Raw genomic sequence first — 18,816 nt, 5'->3', positions numbered from 1 at the left:
ATTGCAAACTCTGGCTTCGACGACAACAAGCCCGACACCGTCTGTGGTGGTGCCGCTGGGCTGCCCCCAGCTCTCCCAGGAGAGAACCGGAGGGGGGAGTCCACACTCCGCCTTTTGCTTCTGCCAGCGCCCCTGGGCCCCTGAACCAGGAACCCAAGGCCGCTCAGGCCTCTCCGCGGCGCCCCAGCAGAGCCCTTGTGAGGAGCCACGGCGGCCCGGCACAGCCCCCGACCCCCACAGGGCCCCAGGGCCTCCCCGGTACCCACCCTGTGCGGGCGGCGGAGCCCCACGGGTCCGCCGGGAGCGCCCCCTGCCGGCATCCCGGCAGCTGCCAGACCCCGCGATTCCTCGCTCTGCGAGACTCGGCCTCTCCCTGCGGCGAGGGCGTGGCCCACAGCGTCCCCGGGAGTGTCTTTGGTCAGTTCCAGTTCACAGCCACAGGCGGAATCTCTGTCCCACGGTCGCCGGGAGGAACCTGCATGACCCTGAGGGCAAAGGCCTAGGGACGGCACCCGCACTCCGGGGCTGCCGAGGGGAGGAACTGCCCGCGGACGCGGGGCAGGTGGAGGACGGAGGTGACAGCTCCGCAGGTCCCCGCGCTGCTGCTGGAGGCGGCCGCCGCTCTACCCAACAGCGGCCCGTGCCTCCGCGACCTTCCGGGGACGGGAGAGGACGGCCACACCGCCGCCGGCGACGCTGCTCCCGCCGGCCCTATAGGGGGACAGACACAGTGCCAGGGAGAGCACACGAGGCGGCGCAAGCCCAGCTGGGCCGCCTGGTCGCCAACCTCACGGCGTTAGGCAGAGGCTCCAGCAGCCAAGGCGAGGCACAGGGAAGGCTCCCGGGTACCGGCTGGAGGCGGTCGGGCCAGCGGCCACCTTTCCTCCCTGCTCCACCGCGAGCTGCGGGGCTCCTGCGGGTGGCTGGGGCTGAGCCCTCTCAGGGCCTCCGCAGGCCCACTTCTACTCTACCCTTTCTCCGCGTCTTGCCTCCTGGCAAACCAGAAGCCGGTCCTGGGCCCCGACCTCAGGCCCCTGGGCGGGTGGGCTGGTCCGGCTCTGGGGCAGCAGAGGTGTGGCTGGGGCGCTCTGGCCACCTTCCACCCCCAGCCCTCCCCTCCTTCCCCAGAGCCGGACACTTCTCCACAAGGTGCTGTGAGAGGGGTACTTGTCCCCTTCCCCCAGCCTGTGCCATCACCTCCCCCACAGCCCTCCAGGGCTTGAGTGCTGAGGGGACTGATTGCAGGGCTCCGCTGGGGTCCACTGGGCTGTCTCCCTCGTGACAGGAACACTGAGTATTCTCTGCAATAGCTGAGACTTTGTCTGGGAGCATCCACTGCCCATCACCCTCTTCCCCTTGGTTTGCACTGATGTGGACGCTCTCTAGTACCACCACAGTGACCTTGTCTCGCCCCACCCTCCTACCTAATCAGTCTGTCTCCCTGGCTGTCCCTTCCTGAAAACGTGGTCCATCCTTGGGCTGGGGGACAAGCAGGGCAAAGTGGCCCCTGTCTGCCGGCCTCACTGCTGGTGTGGGAATGGTTGGTTATGGGTGTTGGCTGGTGTTGGCTGCTGCATCCCTCAATTTATATCTCTGGGTTTCTGTTCTTGAGAAATAAGGCTCAGCTCTTGGGCTCCTCTTCCCTCTACTGACTATTCCTGCCCTGTGGAACTGTCCAGGCATGGCTCCTGAAGGGAGTGGGGCCAGGGGCACCCAAGCTAGCCCCCCACACCTACCCCTAGCATCCCGACTGCACTTAATTTCTCCTCAGGATCAAACACATAGTAAAAAGAATGTTTGGGTGGGGGGAAGGGAAACTTTAAGCCTCTATAAGACTTTGAATCTGAGAGGAATGGGGAGACATTGGAATTTTCACAGAGAATTGACATAAGCTGACTGATTTGTTGTTGGGTTTTTTTAAAGGGGGCAGGGGAGAGGCAGAGGGAGAGAAAGAATCTTAAGCAGGCTTCAGGCCCAGCACAGAGCCTGATGTGGGGCTCGATCTCACAACTCTGAGATCATAACCTGAGCTGAAATCAAGAGTCGTTCACTTAACTGACTAAGCCACCTAGGGGATCCAAGCTGACTGACATTTTAAAAGGATCCCTGTGTTGGGAAAGTGCTTAGGGGACCAAGAGGGAAGTAGGGAAACACCAGGAAATACTGCCATCATCAAGGGGAGTGGTGAGGGTGGACAGGACCAGGGTGATGTGAGCAAAGGTGAGGAGGAGGGCATCCCTGTGGCTGGCAGCTTGTACCTGTGGGATTAGCCGGCAGGGTGTGATTTCCGACGGGCCTCCTGCCTGGCTCTCTCTGCCTCCCAGGCCCCGTGTGACCTTGTGTCCTCTTCTATCTCTTCTCTCAGACCCCCTCTTCCAGCTAATTATCAGAAGATCCAAGTAGCAGAAGCCAAAAGAAGTCATCTAAAATGCATATTAAGTATAGAGCGAAAGGAGAGGTAACACAGAGAAAGAGAAGGCCCTCAGTTCACAGTCTCTGCTGTAAGCAACAGAAACCAACTCGGATTGATCTCAACAGGAAAGGAATTTATGATAATGATCTTGGGTAGATTGCAACCTTGCCAATGTGCATGGAGAGCCAGGTTCCATGGAGCTCAGGGTCGGTGCCCACAACCAGCTAACCCAGCTCTTCGAGGGCAGGCAGCCCTACCTCCAGCAGCGAGCTAAAGGCTCTACAGCTTGCCCCATCCAGCTCTCCAGCCCTGCACCCTGCATCCATCCCACCCCAGCCCTGCTGTCACCACTGCTCTAGGAACTCAATCCAAGTGGAGGCTCCCAGTCCCTACCTCCCTGAGTCACGGGCTCCTGCTTCCAGGTCCATGTGAGTCACTTGACCATGGGATAGCTACAAGGGAATCTGGGGAAGCAACCATTTGTCACTGTCATCTCCCCATGGGGGAGGCAGCCTCTGCATCCCACTATGACCAGTAAGGCAGGGGACATACCAAATATACAAGGGACTGCAGATACTAAGCCAACTTCAAGAAAGACACACACAAATGTCCATAAGAAAAAGGATCAGATGGGGACCAGCAAATGTCTTAGGATTATAAATGCCAGACTTGGTTTCCTTCTGTGGCTCTAATCCACACTACCAGAAGGAAAACCCAAGAGCAAAATTATTAAAATGTCCCATTCTTTTAGTAAGGGATTTAACCTCCTGAAAAAATTACCTTAATTGATTAACATTCATTTGGATATTTGTTTGAATATTATTGACATGATAAAATTTCTATTTTAAAAATGTTTGCATGAGGTGCCTTAGTCAATTGAGAGCAATCAGCTCTTGGTTTCAGCTCAGGTCATGATCTCAGGGTTGGGAGATCGAGCCCTGGTCAGGCTCTGTGCTCAGGTGGGTAGTCTGCCTGAGATTCTCCCCCTCTGCTCCTCCCCCAGCTCACACATTCTGTCTAAAACTAAAAAAAAAAAAAAAATTGCGTGATATAAATGTATCTATATAGGCATACAGATACCTATATAGATAGATAGATAGATAGGGGGAGAGAGAGAGAACGTGCACATCAGAACCCTGACAATACCTTTTAAACACCCACCTTGATCTAACTAGAACTGAGCTGAATAAACTCTCAGAATTCCCAGGTATTCAAAAAAATTAATTACCTTTTGGGTTTCAGTTAGTTTGAGATGAGTTTCTGTCACTTGTACCCAAGAGATTCTAGAATAAAAAATACATGTAATTATTATTGTAAGTAAATATTACTGATACTTAACTTTTGTTGATTCTATTTAGACTACAGAAATAAAGGGACTTATGAGAACTTTAAGTATAAATGTAATAAAAACAGCTGATAATATATAGATTTTTATAAACCTCATTCATATCTAGAGCTATGACAAATTTATTTTAAAATTTCCCATTGTTCTTAAAGTCTCATTTTTCCTAATGCATGGAGGTGGGCCACAAGCTTGTTTAACAAAAAGAAGAAAGAGGTCCTGATGTATTTTGAAAAAAAAGTATTTTTAAGTTCTAAGCAAGACAGATTCTATTATTCCTGGAAAGGAACTTGTTTTGACATAGATTTAATATCAGTGTGTTAAAGGATAGATTTTAAAACTTAAGCTATTTATAACATATGTGGGGGAAATGAGGAAGATTAGACTGGTGATTTAAATAAATACAGTCATGGCATAAAATTAAGACTCAGCTAAGTATCTGAATCTAGCACTGCTGCCCTCTGATCCTCAATACACACACACACACACACACACACACACACACACACACACACACCAAAATAGTGATTTTGCTTTAAGGGCTGTAGGACACTAGATGAAGCTTAAATAATGCACAAAGAATTTTGAGAGACTTTCCACAATCACCAAAAAATGAACAAGGACACCTACCTCCACTCCCTCTTAAAACTCCACTGAAATAAGAGTAAAGGGGTTGGATTAAAAGGTCAAGCCATAAGGATAAATAGAAGTGGCAGAGAGAGACAAGAACAATGACATTGGGGAAGCAAGTCTGCAGATGTAGGTGGAGTGACTCCATAGCTAACATGAGCAAGCCAAAGCCCAAGCCCCTCCCCACCCCCCCACACCTGCCCTGGGGCAGCAGAGCTTCTATGAGCAAGCTCCTTCCTACCCCAGGCCCCTCTCAAGGTCTGAACTGGAGGCATCAGGGACCCTGGGGGTGGGGGGGATATGGCACGTGGGTGAATGGGGGGATATGGCACACGGGTGAAAAGTCCAGGGTGTCCCTGGAAGTGTGAATACAGAGTGGTTAGAAGCCCCTTTCCACTCCCACTGGCAGAAGACTGGAGCTTTACTCTCTGGAGACGTTCATCCACAGAAACTCTGGATTTCAGGGCCTCAGGCCCCCCATGCAGGCAGTAAGCTGTGCTGAAAAATAGGGGATCAAGTGAGCATCTGCCCACCAGACAGTGGGACCTCCTGGCTCCCTGGTCCACTGGGCTCCCTGAATCCTGCTGGCTAATTTAGGGTGCTGCATTCAGACTGCCTCAGACTGCCTTTACCTTCTTCTTTCTGATTATGTTTAATTCCTACAATGAGGTGATACACACACACACACACACACACACACACACACACAATGTAGGAAACGAAATATTTCCAATCTATAATCCTATATCCAGCTGAACTATCAACGAGTTATGAGGATAGATTGAAGGATGGACCCAACATGTAAATTTATCTCCTAGAGGAGCCTTCTGAAAGATGTATTCTATCGGAATGAAGGGAAAATATGGGGTGGGAGGGAAGCCATGAGGTCTCAAAAAATATAGGAGCCAATATATGAGAGAAATGAATAGAATTTTCAGGATGAAGGTAAAGGGAAATGTCAAGACCTAGAAAATAAAGAAGACTGGAGAAAGTGAAACCAGGGCTCCTGGAGTGATGGGCACCTCCAGCAGGACCAGCTTATCCATGAAGCATGACAGACACAGGATCATGATATGTTTAGGGATTTACAAAAATGTATTCTTTTTCGTTTCCTGAAAATCAAGAGAAAAATTTAACTGTGGACATCCAACCTGGATTATATTCATCTTTATACCAATGCAGTATAAACTGTAATTTTTATTATTTTTTATGGAAGAAGGGGATCTCAATGGCAAAACTGCCCAGGACCTACAAAAGTCATCATGTGGCCCTGACCTCCCAGGAAAAGAAAAGAAAAACTGGATAGCTTTATTTGAACACGTGGAAAGGTGATTTAGGCAGAATGGGTTAGTGATAGGTAAACAGAAAAAAGTGAAGAAAAATCAAGACAACACACAGTAAAGGGAAAACAGTCTATAAGAAAGGAGATGTAACTCTAATATATACAAGATCAACATGAATAATACATTGTCAAAAAAACACTGAAAGCTGATGTAATAAAATATATAGCTCTAGGTCAGGAAGACAGGAGGAGGTGAGGGCCCAGTAATAAGAGAGCCAATTCGTCATCTTCTCTAGTAGGAAGGAAATAGAAAATAAATTTTAAAATTAATACTTTTAGAGACATATTATAGAAATGCAAAGGTAAATGATAGAAGAAACAGTTAAAAGAGGTGAAAGTCAGTTCCTTTGGGAATGAGAATCAAGGGTGGCGAAGGTCAGAACTGGATGCTGACTTGCTTTATACCACTTATAGAACTCTGACTTCGTGAAGGAGAACATGTGTTATTTTAATGAAATTTAAGATGAAAGGAACTATACCCATTGCTGTGTGTTAATATTCTTACTTGAATTTTCTATTTGTCTAAGTATTTATGTATTAAATTTATAAAGCTTAGGAATGCAAAAATGACTGAATTGCACATTCGTTCGAATACTTAGAAACCATAAAAGACATGCTCACGGGATATTACATATTCAAGGCTGTGAAGCCAAAGTGAAATTCTAATATGATTGAGATGAGCACAAATACTACAAATAGACAAGAATGCCTAATTATGAGGAAAAGTGAAAAAGGCTAAATCTAATCAAAGGAAATGCCAAAAACAGTCCATATGTTCATAAGGCAGAATATAAGATAGGTTATAAATCTGAGGTCTCCATGATGAGACGCTGAGGGAAGAGCTAAACGAGAGAATACCATAATATTTTATTAATAGCTATTATGATCTGCTAAAATGGCATGTTAAAAAAAAGCCCTGAAGATACTTGAATATCTATTCCTAGAAATTACCAGCCCCCCATTCAGAAAGTTTTCCATGGATTTTTTAAATTCCTAACAACTTTCCAACAGCACACCCATAGCACAAGGCAGTGCTGTCTACTCCTCCATGGATGGTTGAGCTGTGTGGTTTGGAAAAAGGAAAAAAGAGAAAATGGCAAAGATACTCTTAGCCAAAACAAAATCAAAGAAAATGATTCTCTCAGACATGAATCAAAAACTTAGAAATGCATAAACTAGTGTTTTAAAAAGTCCGTGTCACTTTATAGAAGTAGGAGGAAAACCTTCTGCTGACCATAACATACTGAAGACAACAAGCATACAGGAGCAGCAGAGAAGAGTCCTGATAAAGGCATCAGTGAGCGGTGAGGCCCAAGCTGACATGTTTCGGACCACCCGTCCTACAGCCCCTACAGCATGTGAGGCACTTTGGGACTTCCCAGGGACTGGCCTGAGTTTAGAGGCCCAGGACATCCTCAAATACTCCACAGAATATTTAAACATGGTCTTCCCTAATAAACTTTTTAAAAACTAGATTGTGAAAGCAAGTCGTTCACATACCTTCTCAGGCCACACCCTCTTCTTTGAGAATCTGAGGGCTGGATAAATAATTGGTAGACCTATCATTTATTATGTGCTTATTAGGGACTTCTGAGGCTTAGAACTAAAGTGTTTTAATAGTTTAAATAGTTTAACAGTTTAAACTGTTGTGAACTAAACAGACACTATGCCTACCTTCCCTGAGTTGCTGGTCTGTTAACTTATAGAATGAGAGCTTGCACAGAATGGAAGGAGATGGGGGGAAAAGTCCAGACTGAGAAGGGAGAGAAGCAGAAAAAACCCACTACTCCGGCCTCTGGAAGTAGTCATGGGAAAGGAAAAGGAGAACTTGCAGAGAAACCACGGGAACAGCATCTCCAGTTTTAAGAATGGGACACAGGTGGGAGCTGGTGAAGAAGCCCATGGAAGGCTATTGCCTCTGCCTCAGAGCCTGGGATTGAGCCTGGGGCTGCTGTTGGTCACCAGCACAAGCAGGAGGAGAAAAGGACTGGTGGCAAAACAGAGGAGGGTGACGACAAGCTAGAATCCTAGACCAGCAAACGCGCCGCCGCTTACTGCCTCTAGGCACTACTTGCGGGGAATAATGGCGGCTGCTTCACTTCCACCTCCAGATCTGGCCCAGGTAACTCTTTTGGCCAACTCTACCATGGAACTATAGAGGCAATGTAGCTCCAACTTAAGCCAGTTTGACACAATACAAACCCAGCACTGTCCTATCCCTTCTCAAATTGGAATCCTACTCACCTCTTTTAATCATATTTAACTTTAATATGAAGTCTGACTTCCACCTAACATGGTGCAAACTATTCCAGATACAACTGAAAACACCCTAACCCTCTCCCCAAAAGACAATATGAAGTTCCCATGTGTCACTTTCTCCTTGCGGAATGCCCATTTGTTTTCTTATTAAATGACACTCCCCTTTTAATAGCCTGAGAGAGACTCTGAACTACTACTAACACACACTCCACGTCCACTAGCAGGAGACTGCGAAGGTTCCTGCAATTACTTAATGGTTTCTGATGGATGTCCACAGCGTAACTGGCTTTCTAGATGGCGGTTTGGTAACATACCAAGGTCCTTAACGGCCGCTAAGGGCACGAGCTGCGAGGCTGGGGAGGGGCCAAGACCCCGCCTCCCCCCGCCTCCCCCGCCTCCAGCGCCTGCTCAGCCGCCCGCTGGCTTCCTCCAGATGTCTTGGATCCCAGATTCCAGCCCCAGCTCCAGGGACTCTCCGAGGAACCATAGGAGATGTTGAAGCCCCAGGAAAGATTTCTACGCTACAACTCACAAGTTTTCTTTCAAGAACTTTAGCCTGATGAAATTACCAAGAATGAGTAGCTTATAGTGGTTTTTAAAAGTGGAAATAACCCAAACACACAACAGTAAGGGGGTTGGTTAAGTAAATTATTGTACTTCCAAGTGATAAAATCATAATGCAACCACTAAAAATAATGGTTTTTTTAAATACTGAATGACAAAGATTTCCATTATTAAGTTGGAATAAAAACAGACACCTAAATTCTATTCACGGTATGAGCACATTTATGTAAAATTATGTACGCAAAGGAAAATAAGGTTGAAAGTACTAACAGGTACCTATATTGAACTGACATAATCACAAGAAGTCACTGATAATAAATTAATTTACAGAAAGGAATTTACTGTGAGGAAAAAATAAAAAAAAACTGAAGAAAATATTTGCAAAACATAACAGATAATCTCTTTAATATATAACCAATTTTTTCAAATCAATAAGGATTAACAAACCAATAGAAAAATGACATTTAGAAAAGGAAACAAAATATTTTTAAATATACAGTGTTCGATCCTACTCATAGTAAGAAAAAACCAAATTGTGGGCTCCCTAAATGGCTCAGTCCATTAAGCGGCTGCCTTCAGCTCAGGTCATGATCCAGAGGTCCCGGGATCAAAGTCCTGCATTGGGCTCTAGGCTCAGTGGGGACCCTGCTTCTCCCTCTTCCTCTACACCTTTGCTCTTGCTCTCTCTCTCTCTCTCAAAAAAATAAAATTTCTAAAAAAGAAAGAAAGAAAAAAGAAAAAAAAACAATTGAAACCAAATCCAAGTACCATTTTTCAATCTGTAGCCTTGGCAAAGATCAGAAAGTTTAACACATTGAGTTGTCAAGAGTATAGGAAAACAGACACTCTGATATATTGCTGGTGGAGTAAAAATTGCTAAAACCTCCCTGAAGGGAAATAAGCAACTCAAAATTTTGAATGCATGTGTCTTTGAATGCAACAATTTTACTTAAAAGAATTTGTCCCACAGTTATACTCAATCGTGTGGTAGTGACATACATAGAAGGACATGTACTGTGGCATTTTTCATAATAGGTAAAAACCAGAAACAACTGAGCAACTTGTTAAACTATGGCACAGCCATAAGATAGAATACTCTGTGATGGTTAAAAATAGTAAGGTACCTCTTAACGTGTTTACATGGAAAAATCTCCAAGACATATTACACGAAAAATTCAGGATATGTAATGGTGTGATCAAACCCTACTATTTTGTAAAAATAAAATAAAAGATGTGTGTACGCATATGTGTGTATAATCTGTGTAAACTCCCACACGCCTGCATGGGCATAGACCGTCTCTGGCATGATACAATAAAATAACTGATAAATTTCTTCCCTATAATGTTGAGGGCAGTGTAGACAAGCTCCCAATAGCTAATTAATTCTTATCCTTTACCTCCAACTGGCTCTTTCTTTCATTTCTTCATTTCCAAAAGGTACTACCACTTATCACACTGATTATGTCCAAAAAAGTGGGAATCAGGTTTGTTTCTTCTCATCACTCACCCACCCCCGTTAAATCACTCATCAAATCTGGTTAATTTTATCTCCAAAACATATCTCAGTTTTGTCTACTCCTGTGGCAGAAGATGCTGGTTGTCCCCAGTGTTTGTTGTTCCCTTTGTTCTTAGTCACAGAATCCTGGCTTTCCAACTGGTCCTGTAGTTGCTCAGAATAATTATCTTATGTCTCAAACTCTTCTTGCAACCATATGGGGCCATGTGACTAAATTCTTTTGAATGAGCTATAACTAAAATTATCATGTGTAAATCTAGAAATGCCCTCAAAGAGAAGGGATATACCCATTTCCTCCCTTCCTCATTCATGTTGGCTGGAATGAAAACATCACAGGAGTTAGAGCAGTCATCTTGGACCAGGAGATGAAAGTCATATGTTGACAAACAAGATGAAGGGTTCTAGTGGCTGCTATTTGTGAAGCCACCAATCTAACTCTAGGCTATGTGCAGACTTTAATTATGTGAGAGAAACAAATGCATATCTGCCCAAGCCACCCTAATATAGGACTTTCAGTCACAGCTACTCCTAATCCCACATAACAAAAGGTCTCTCCATTTCAACCATAAACCCCTTGGTCCAAGCCCCATACATCACCTGACCTACTGCAATAGCATCCTGACCATTCCAGCTACATCCAGTCTTGACCGCTCTCTCCATTCAATTCTACACACTCCAACCAAAGCTGTCTTACAGAAATATACACATGAACAGGAATATTTTAAATCCCATAACTGCAGACAGACCGGAATGATACCATTTTAAAAGTTTTTCTTTCCTCCTTGTTATTAGGTCTGTTAATGTGTTAGGAAGAAACGAAAAAATCCCATGTAGGCTTTTTCTAAAAAATTCAATGTTCTTTGTCCAGATTTTAGATTCTCAGAATAAATGCCTTTTACAGATTAAAAAAAAAAAAAAACAGAAATATACACATGATTAAATCACTCCTTTGTTTAGAGTGCTTTAATGAATTCCCATTGGTTTTAGGACAAGTTTGAAATTTCCAAAGGGGGCCTATTCCATCTTACATTGTCTGGCCTATTAAACTTTCAGCTCATCCCTTGCCACTTTCCCTTCTCATTCTCTGGGCCTCAATCACATTAAAGCTGCACATATCCTGAACTCTCTACTGTTGTGTTCAGCTTAAATCTTTTCTCCTGAGTCCCCACTGGCTAATCCCTAATAATCTTTCAGGTCATCAATAAAATATAACTTCCCCTGGAATTATAGTGAAAAGTCATTACTGTACTTCCTCATGATATCTTGTACTTTTCATTATAGCCCCTATCTCATTTCTACCTACATAAGTATTTGTGCAGTTATTCATTTAATGTAGAGGTTTCAGATGGTGTGCCTACAATGTATTCCATGGCCTACAGCATTGTTGCGGTGTTTTTCATTAAATTTAAAGAACTTTAGTCAATATATCCTCTTTGGGTTTGCCACAGGTTCTACCAATTCATGTCATTTCATCAACTCAGGTCCCTTTCTTGTGTCTTCTAGGCTTTTGTACCTTAACCTATTTCCCTCACTAGATTGGAAACTCCATTAGGGTAAAGATGATGCCTTTCTTGGGGCACCTGGGTGGCTCAGTTGTTAATGTGTCTGCCTTCAGCTCAGGTCATGATCCCAGGGTCCTGGGATGGAGCCCCACCTCAGGCTCCCTGCTCATCAGGAAACCTGCATCTCCCCCTCCCACTCCCCCTACTTGTCTTTCCTCTCTCGCTGTCTCTCTCTCTGTCAAATAAGTAAATAAAATAAAATTTTAAAAAGATGATTCCTATCTCCCACAATATTCTATGCCTCCCATCTTAATATGCTTGGGACATATTCAGGAGCTATAGATATCCTTGTCTAATAAATGAAAGCAATAAATGATATGTTCTTGCCACCATTATTAGGGGCTTTTTTCTTTAAGTTTTTTTTTAAATCAGATACAATAGGGAGGCAAATGGGGAGAAGAATCCATTTGGTAATTATTGCAAGCCAAATTTTGAAAAATTTAGCACAAGATTCTGACCGATAAAGCAAACTTTCACCTTCTTTTCTACTATTGAACTAAACAGAAAGTAAAATTATGTTTACATTTTTGAAAGTTTTAAGATGAAGTTTTGAAACAAAAACATTTCATCTGGACCAATCTAATTCTGCTCTCAAAGAGTTAGCCATCTCACTGTCAGCGACCCTGATTCCCCGTTGGCTTTTTAAACACAAGATGCTCCAAAGTGTATGTCTCTGTAGTCTGTCCTTACCAATGGCAACACCAAAAATAAATCCAGATCACACTGCTGAAAATTCTTATCATATCAAACAAATAGTATATTAGTATAACTTAGGAATGTCTATTTCTGTCAATAATTAAAAATAAAGATACAAAATAACCATCCCTGTTCTGTCCAGATGTTTAATTTTTATCTTATATTTCCTCATCCCTCAAAATGGCACAAGTTTTCTCATTCATGAGGTTATGAAAGCCTAAGACTCTTCTAAAGCCCTGGGCTGCTTATATTTTGAGACAGAACATGGAGCTGAATCACTTCTAAAAATTAAATTCCAGGTTCCCTACCCCTAGTACATCATTATACATCATTATACACTTCACTGCTTTGAAAATTACTTCTTACATATTCACACACACACACACACACACATAGAAACATTTTGTTTCACTTGATGAAGACTACAATCTTCTTAATGTGTCTACGCATTTCAGAGTTATCTAAACTCTAGATGAAAATACTAGAATCCTTTTTGAAATTTTACCTGTACCATGAGAATAAAAAAGACAGAGAGAGGGAAAAAATCAGCTAATCTTAAAATGTAATGTTCAAAATAGAAATTTAAAATAGAATATAGTTTCTTTAACAAAGATCTGGATGGAAAATGTTTCCATAAGCAAAACAGTAGGAGTATTTATTTTCTGTTATTAAAACAAAGTGATGTTAATGAAAGCCAATCACACACTTGGCAAAACTGATGTCTTGAAGGTTTCTTTTAATCAGTATAATATCTCACCAAGTATGAAAACCAAAACATCAGACCACTAATTTTGTTCTATGATTATTTGAGTAGCTAAATGGTTTGGTCCAACATTATATATTTTCCTATTTTTCTTCCTCGGCCTCCTACTTATTATTCTCAGTTGAATTGATTTGAAGACCAAAAGCAATCATCTTCTCTAACTTGAGCTCTCCACTTTAAAATATCTCCACTGGCCTTTTCCTTCAATTCATTGGAAAGACAAATCACATTGTCTCAAAGTTATGAATTGTGTGCTGCTGTGGCTATTTCTTTTTTGCTGAGAGCAATCTGTCCAACAACCCTGTGCCCTTCAAAAAATGAGTTTCCACAAAACTCAAAGTTCCCTAAATTAGCCTCACAACAGTTTTGAGATGATAAGTTTTCCATGTTTCCATTAAATGTCTCAGAAAATCCAAAATTATTTGACTCCATCATTGACACAGTCCCTGATAATAATAATAACCACTAGTATGTGTTGAGCACTTATTCTCCTGCAGGTGCAGAGTTAAGCAGTTTATATGTGTAATCTCATTTTATCTTCCAAATAACCCACTATTCGTCAAGAATTTTTTGGTTGCAAGTAGCAAAAATCCAACTCAAAAATGTTCTTACATGTAAGTAAAAGAAGAATAAGCTTGTCTTGGAGTGTAGTTAGCTAAACATGTGGCTGGATCCATATCCTCAGGACACTGTTCTCTCAGCTCTATTTCCCTCTAAAGTGCTTTATTCTCAAACTATCCCTATGTTATTATGAGATGAATGCCATTATCCCCATGCTTACATCCTATCAACAGAACAGATTGCTATGATCTGGCTTGTGGGCACACTCTCCCTTCCACCCTGGCAAATTCATATGTTGAAGCCATAACCCACAATGTGACTGTGTCTGGAGAGAAGACCTTTGAAGGTAACTAAGATTAAGTGAGGTGATCAGGGTAGAGCTCTAATCTGATGGAATTGGTGTCCTTAAAAGAAGAGACGCAAGAGAAGTCCTCTATCATGCGAGCAGGCAGAGAGAAGGCAGCAACCAACAAGCCAAGAAGAGAGGTCTCACCAAAAACTTAACACCCTGGTACCTTGATCTTGCACTTTCAGCCTCCAGAAATATGAAAAATAAATTATAGAAGGGTTTTCCCCAAAACCTCAGCAAAGTCCCAGAACTGATTCTGATTGGTCTTGTTTAGGTCACATGTCCACCACTGAACCAATCACGCTGGGCAGAGTTTTCATTACCTGGCCTCGGTCCCCTGGAGACCCTTTGAGCTGGTATGTGAGATTAGTCTTACTTGAACTATTTGGGAAAGTTAAGGAGTGATTATTCCTGAAGAAAATTATTACCAAAAGAAGGAGAAAGTGATGCAAAGAAAAACAAAAGCAAAATGGGAGCAGGTAACTTCCAAACACTGTGGAGAAGGTACTGCTTATCTCTCTCTTTTTCAAAGATTTTATTGACTTTATTAAGAGTGAGAGAGCATGAGCAGGAGGAGGAGCAGAGGGAGAGGAACAGGCAGACTCCCCATGGAGCACAGAGCCCAACCTGGGGCTCAATCCCACAACCTGAGCCAAAATCAAGATTGGATTCTTAACCGTTGGAGCCAACCAGGGACCCTGTATCTTATTTCTATAAGAGGAAACAGGTTGAGCAAAGTCAAGTGCTGAAAGACTTGCTGAAAGGTCCATGGATGAACCTCGGGCTCTTAAAACTCTGAACTCTGAGTCACTGTATTATTTAACCTTGATGATGAAGACCTTAGGAAATGGTGTACTATGCTATTTCCACCCTCTTCATGACCAATGTGCCCCACTTCTCTTTATCATAGGGAAATTTAACGGAATGCTAAGTAAGTAATATGCCTCTTTCTCCATAATTTTTATCATAACTTGGAAAAAAAAAACCTCCAGCCAAAATGAAAACAAGAAATGATAATTTTCTGGATTGACTCAATGGCCCACTCAGCCCAAGAGCATCTTCAGCAATACATTTGGAATGCAATTTGCCTCTGTTTACAGTCTTACTAGGAACATCATTTTCTAAGCACTTCAGTGTCCTTTGAATCATGACTCTTGTACCTATTTTTTTAAGATTTTATTTATTTATTTGACAGAGAGAGAGATCACAAGTAGGCAAAGAGGCAGGCAGAGAGAGAGGGAAGCAGGCTCCCAGCTGAGCAGAGAGCCCAATGCAGGGCTCTATCCTAGACCCTCAGATCAAGACCTGGGCTGAAGGCAGAGGTTTTAACCCACTGAGTCACACGGGCACCCCTATTTTTAATCTCATAATATTTCTCTTGGCTTATTCTCCATCACAGGAAGTAGTATTGCCCTTTATTTATCCTAAGCATGCTTCACTTAAACTGCAAAGGCGGCGGCTCTCTCTTGCGTTCAGGACTTGGTGAAACCGTCTCTAATGATACCTAGACCAGACGGTTAACCTTAAAGATTTGCAAGAGTTGTACCTCCCCCTGGACATTTCCTCTTTCCTAGGCTAGATCTTGGGCAGTTGAGCTTATCCTCAGGAAGCATCCTTCCTGTGACATCTATCCTGGAAAATTGCATTTGGCATTTGAATGTGGCTCCTAATTGGTTAAAGGAGAAGATGCTTCAAGTCAGGGCTTCAGTCGAGGTGAGGACTAGGCCATCTCAGTGTCTCCAGTCCAGATCATTAGGAACAGAAATCATTGAAGGGAGGAGGGAATGAAGAAGAAGCAGCGAAGAGGTTGGTAAGACTAGATGGTTGAGGGGGTTCTCGTTCATTGGATTCATCATAAAGCTAGAATCCACAGCAACCATGCACGTCTAGAGCATGCATGAAAACCCTTCAGACTGTTTAGTTATGAACATCATCAAAGTCTATTATAACCACAAGGGCAAAGGCCTCTAGTGAGGCCATCAGAAATGTACTCATTGTAGGAAAATGTTATGGGGAAGTACAAAAAGAAAAGAATGCTTGCTAAGAGTAACTAAATTGTTGAGTGTCAGTCAGCAGGGTGGATAAATGACTGGTTTCCCAGAACAAGACTTTGTTCCATTAATGTTTACCAGAAAATTACTTAAACATTTTATCAGGAATATTAGTTTCTTCCTAGAACAGAGGTTGCAAATTACTCCATGTAAAAAGGTTTCTTCCCACACCAAGTTTGGGGCAAGTTCTCTTTAACAGTAGTCAGAGTGTTTAAAGGTAATGACCATGGGATTCTACATGACAGTGTTAAAAACTGGAAGCTGTGTAGCAGATTGGCTCTGAATGTAGGTTTTGCCCCTAGACAGACCTGGGTATTCAACCTTAAACCTTAGTTTATTCATGTGTAAAATGAGGGTGGTCATAACTATCTTCTTGGGGAGGTAATATTTATAAATATTATTTCATTCTTGTCATTTTCTCTGAATTATTACAACTGATCACTTTTATATTAATCACTTTTATAGTTATAATAAATAATCATATTATTATAAAATTTTTAAAAATATTTTATTTATTTATTTGACAGAGTCAGAGATCACAAGCAGGTAGCTGAGACAGAGAGAATGGGAAGCAGGCTCCCCGCAGAGCAGAGAGCCCGATGCGGGGCTCGATCCCAGGACCCTGGGATCATGAACCAAGTTGAAGGCAGAGGCTTTAACCCACTGAGCCACCCAGGCGCCCCATATTATAAAATTTTCTTAACAGCCAGGACCTATGTTCCACCTACCATGGCCCCTTTCAAGGCCCTAAGTAACTCCTAAAAATATGGAAAAAATTTAGGCAGCAAAATCTTCAGAAATACTGGACACTGAGTTCCCCAGACTACATGAAGGAGGCAATTCTGGTGAAGTTTTCACATGCAAAAGTGGGCAGAGGATTTGAACAGACATTTTTTCCAAAGAAGACATGGAGACAACCAACAGACACATGAAGAGATGGTCAACGTCACTGATTATCAGGGAAATGCAAATCAAAACCACAATGAGATATCACCTCACAGTTGTTAGAGTGGCAGTTCTGAAAAAGACAAGAGAAGGGTGTTGGTGAGGATGGGGAGAAAAGGGAACCTTGAGCACTGTTGTTGGGAATGCAAGCTGGTGTAGCCACTATGGAAACAGTATGGTGGTTCCTCAAAAAATTAAAAATAGAATTACCCAACAATCTGGCAATCCCACTTCTGGGTATGTATCTGAAAGAAATGAAATCACTATCTCACACAGATATCTGCACCCTATGTTTATTGCAGCGTTATTCTTAATAGCCAAGACGCAGAAACAACTAAAGTCTCCACTGATGGATGAGATGAATGGATAAAAAATGTGGAATATATGCATAATGGAATATAATCCAGCCATTAAAAGAAGAAAATCTTGCCACTTGCAATAATATGGATAGAATTTGAAGGCATTATGCTAAGTGAAATAAGTCAGAGAAAAATATTGGATGTTTTCACTTACGTGTGGAATCTAAAAAATTTCATTTACGTGTGGAAATCATAAAAAAGAGGGTAGAAGGGTACTTGGCAGGGGCTCCATTCAGGGAAAATGGGAAGATACTAGCCATTGGGTATAAACTACGTTCTAAGATGAATAAATTCCAGGTGATCTAATGTACAACATGGCTGGCTATATTTAACAATACTATATTATATACTTGAAATTTACTAAGAGAGTTAATCTCAAATTTTCTCACTATCAAAAAATGGTAATTATGGGAGGCAATAGAGATGTGAACTACTTTACGGTGGTTATCATTTCATAATACATGTATGTATCAAATATCTCACTGTATGACTGTATGCCTTTAAATTACATACTGTGCAGCATCCCCTTCTGGCAAGTACAAGGAATGGCCCCTGGGGAGGAGCACTGGAGCAGAGTTGGGGAGGAGGCTCCCTTCACCCAGGAAGTGCTCCCTTCACCTAGGAAGTACTGTGGTCCAGACCCCCAAAGCTGCCGAACAACAAACCAGAAAGAGCTTTGAAGCAGCCACTGACTGCCTTGCCAGGTGCTGAGAGCCTTGTACCTGTGACTACAAAGATTAAGTCTAGGGAAGTCACATCTAGAAGAGGAAAGTGGTACACTGGATATGCAGGCAGGTATGCAAAATGGAATGCTCTAGATTTCTCTAAGTTGAAAGGAAATTTTCAATAAGATTAAAATGTACGGGACGCCTGGGTGGCTCAGTTGGTTAGGCAGCTGCCTTCGGCTCAGGTCATGATCCCAGCGTCCTGGGATCGAGTTCCACATCGGGCTCCTTGCTTGGCAGCGAGCCTGCTTCTCCCTCTGCCTCTGCCTGCCACTCTGTCTGCCTGTGCTCACTCTCGCTTCTCTCTCTATGACAAATAAATAAATAAAATCTTTAAAAAAAAAAAAAGATTAAAATGTACAAAATGTTCACATTGTTCAAAACTTCAAAAGTGTTTCAAAACCATCTTTCCTTACCCCTTCACACATTTCCCTTCCCAACTTCACTTCGGTGGCCACTTTGGTGGGGGCTCTTTCTCCACCTTCCCTTAGGTCCATTCACTGCTTCATTTTAGAAGTTGATTGAAATGGGAGGGTGACAGCAGAAGAATGAACCACTTTCCATGTGACTTCAGGTATTGGTGGCTTGCCTGCAATGGGAAAGTTTTGAATGGCAACTGTTCCCAGTATAATCCAGCTTATCTTAGTTGAGAAACCTGCATCTACCTGCTTCCAGGCCTCAGACCCCTGGCAAAAGGACCTTAACCTGCCCATCAGCTTGGCTAACCCTTAGTTCTTCT

General features: G+C 42.8%; 1 protein-coding gene across 1 annotated transcript; it reads right to left on the bottom strand.

The window, feature by feature from the left end:
* Positions 1–269: 269 nt before the first annotated feature.
* LOC125084396 (uncharacterized) lies at positions 270–7,050 on the bottom strand. Its single transcript, XM_047701629.1, has 6 exons — positions 6,962–7,050; positions 4,583–4,883; positions 4,386–4,408; positions 3,642–3,696; positions 2,259–2,423; positions 270–711 (listed from the first exon to the last, which is right to left on the bottom strand). The coding sequence occupies exons 1-6, from the start codon at positions 7,048–7,050 to the stop codon at positions 430–432; spliced, it is 915 nt and encodes a 304-aa protein (XP_047557585.1). The 3' UTR covers positions 270–429.
* Positions 7,051–18,816: the final 11,766 nt, after the last annotated feature.

The sequence above is a fragment of the Lutra lutra genome, chromosome 14 (assembly GCF_902655055.1).
Source record: "Lutra lutra chromosome 14, mLutLut1.2, whole genome shotgun sequence".
In the NCBI taxonomy this organism is placed as follows: Eukaryota; Metazoa; Chordata; class Mammalia; order Carnivora; family Mustelidae; genus Lutra; species Lutra lutra.
Note: the sequence above shows the minus strand (reverse complement) of the source record. Positions and strands in the feature narration are given on the sequence as shown.

Excerpts from the sequence above, each read along its gene's own strand:
- LOC125084396 (XM_047701629.1), bottom strand. The coding sequence starts at position 7,050 with ATGTCAGCTTGGGCCTCACCGCTCACTGATGCCTTTATCAGGACTCTT. Across the intron at positions 3,697-4,385 it reads AGTTTTAAGAGGGAGTGGAG|AATCTCTTGGGTACAAGTGA; the intron begins GTAGGTGTCCTT and ends TTTTTATTCTAG. Across the intron at positions 2,424-3,641 it reads AACTAACTGAAACCCAAAAG|ATGACTTCTTTTGGCTTCTG; the intron begins GTAATTAATTTT and ends TATGCATTTTAG.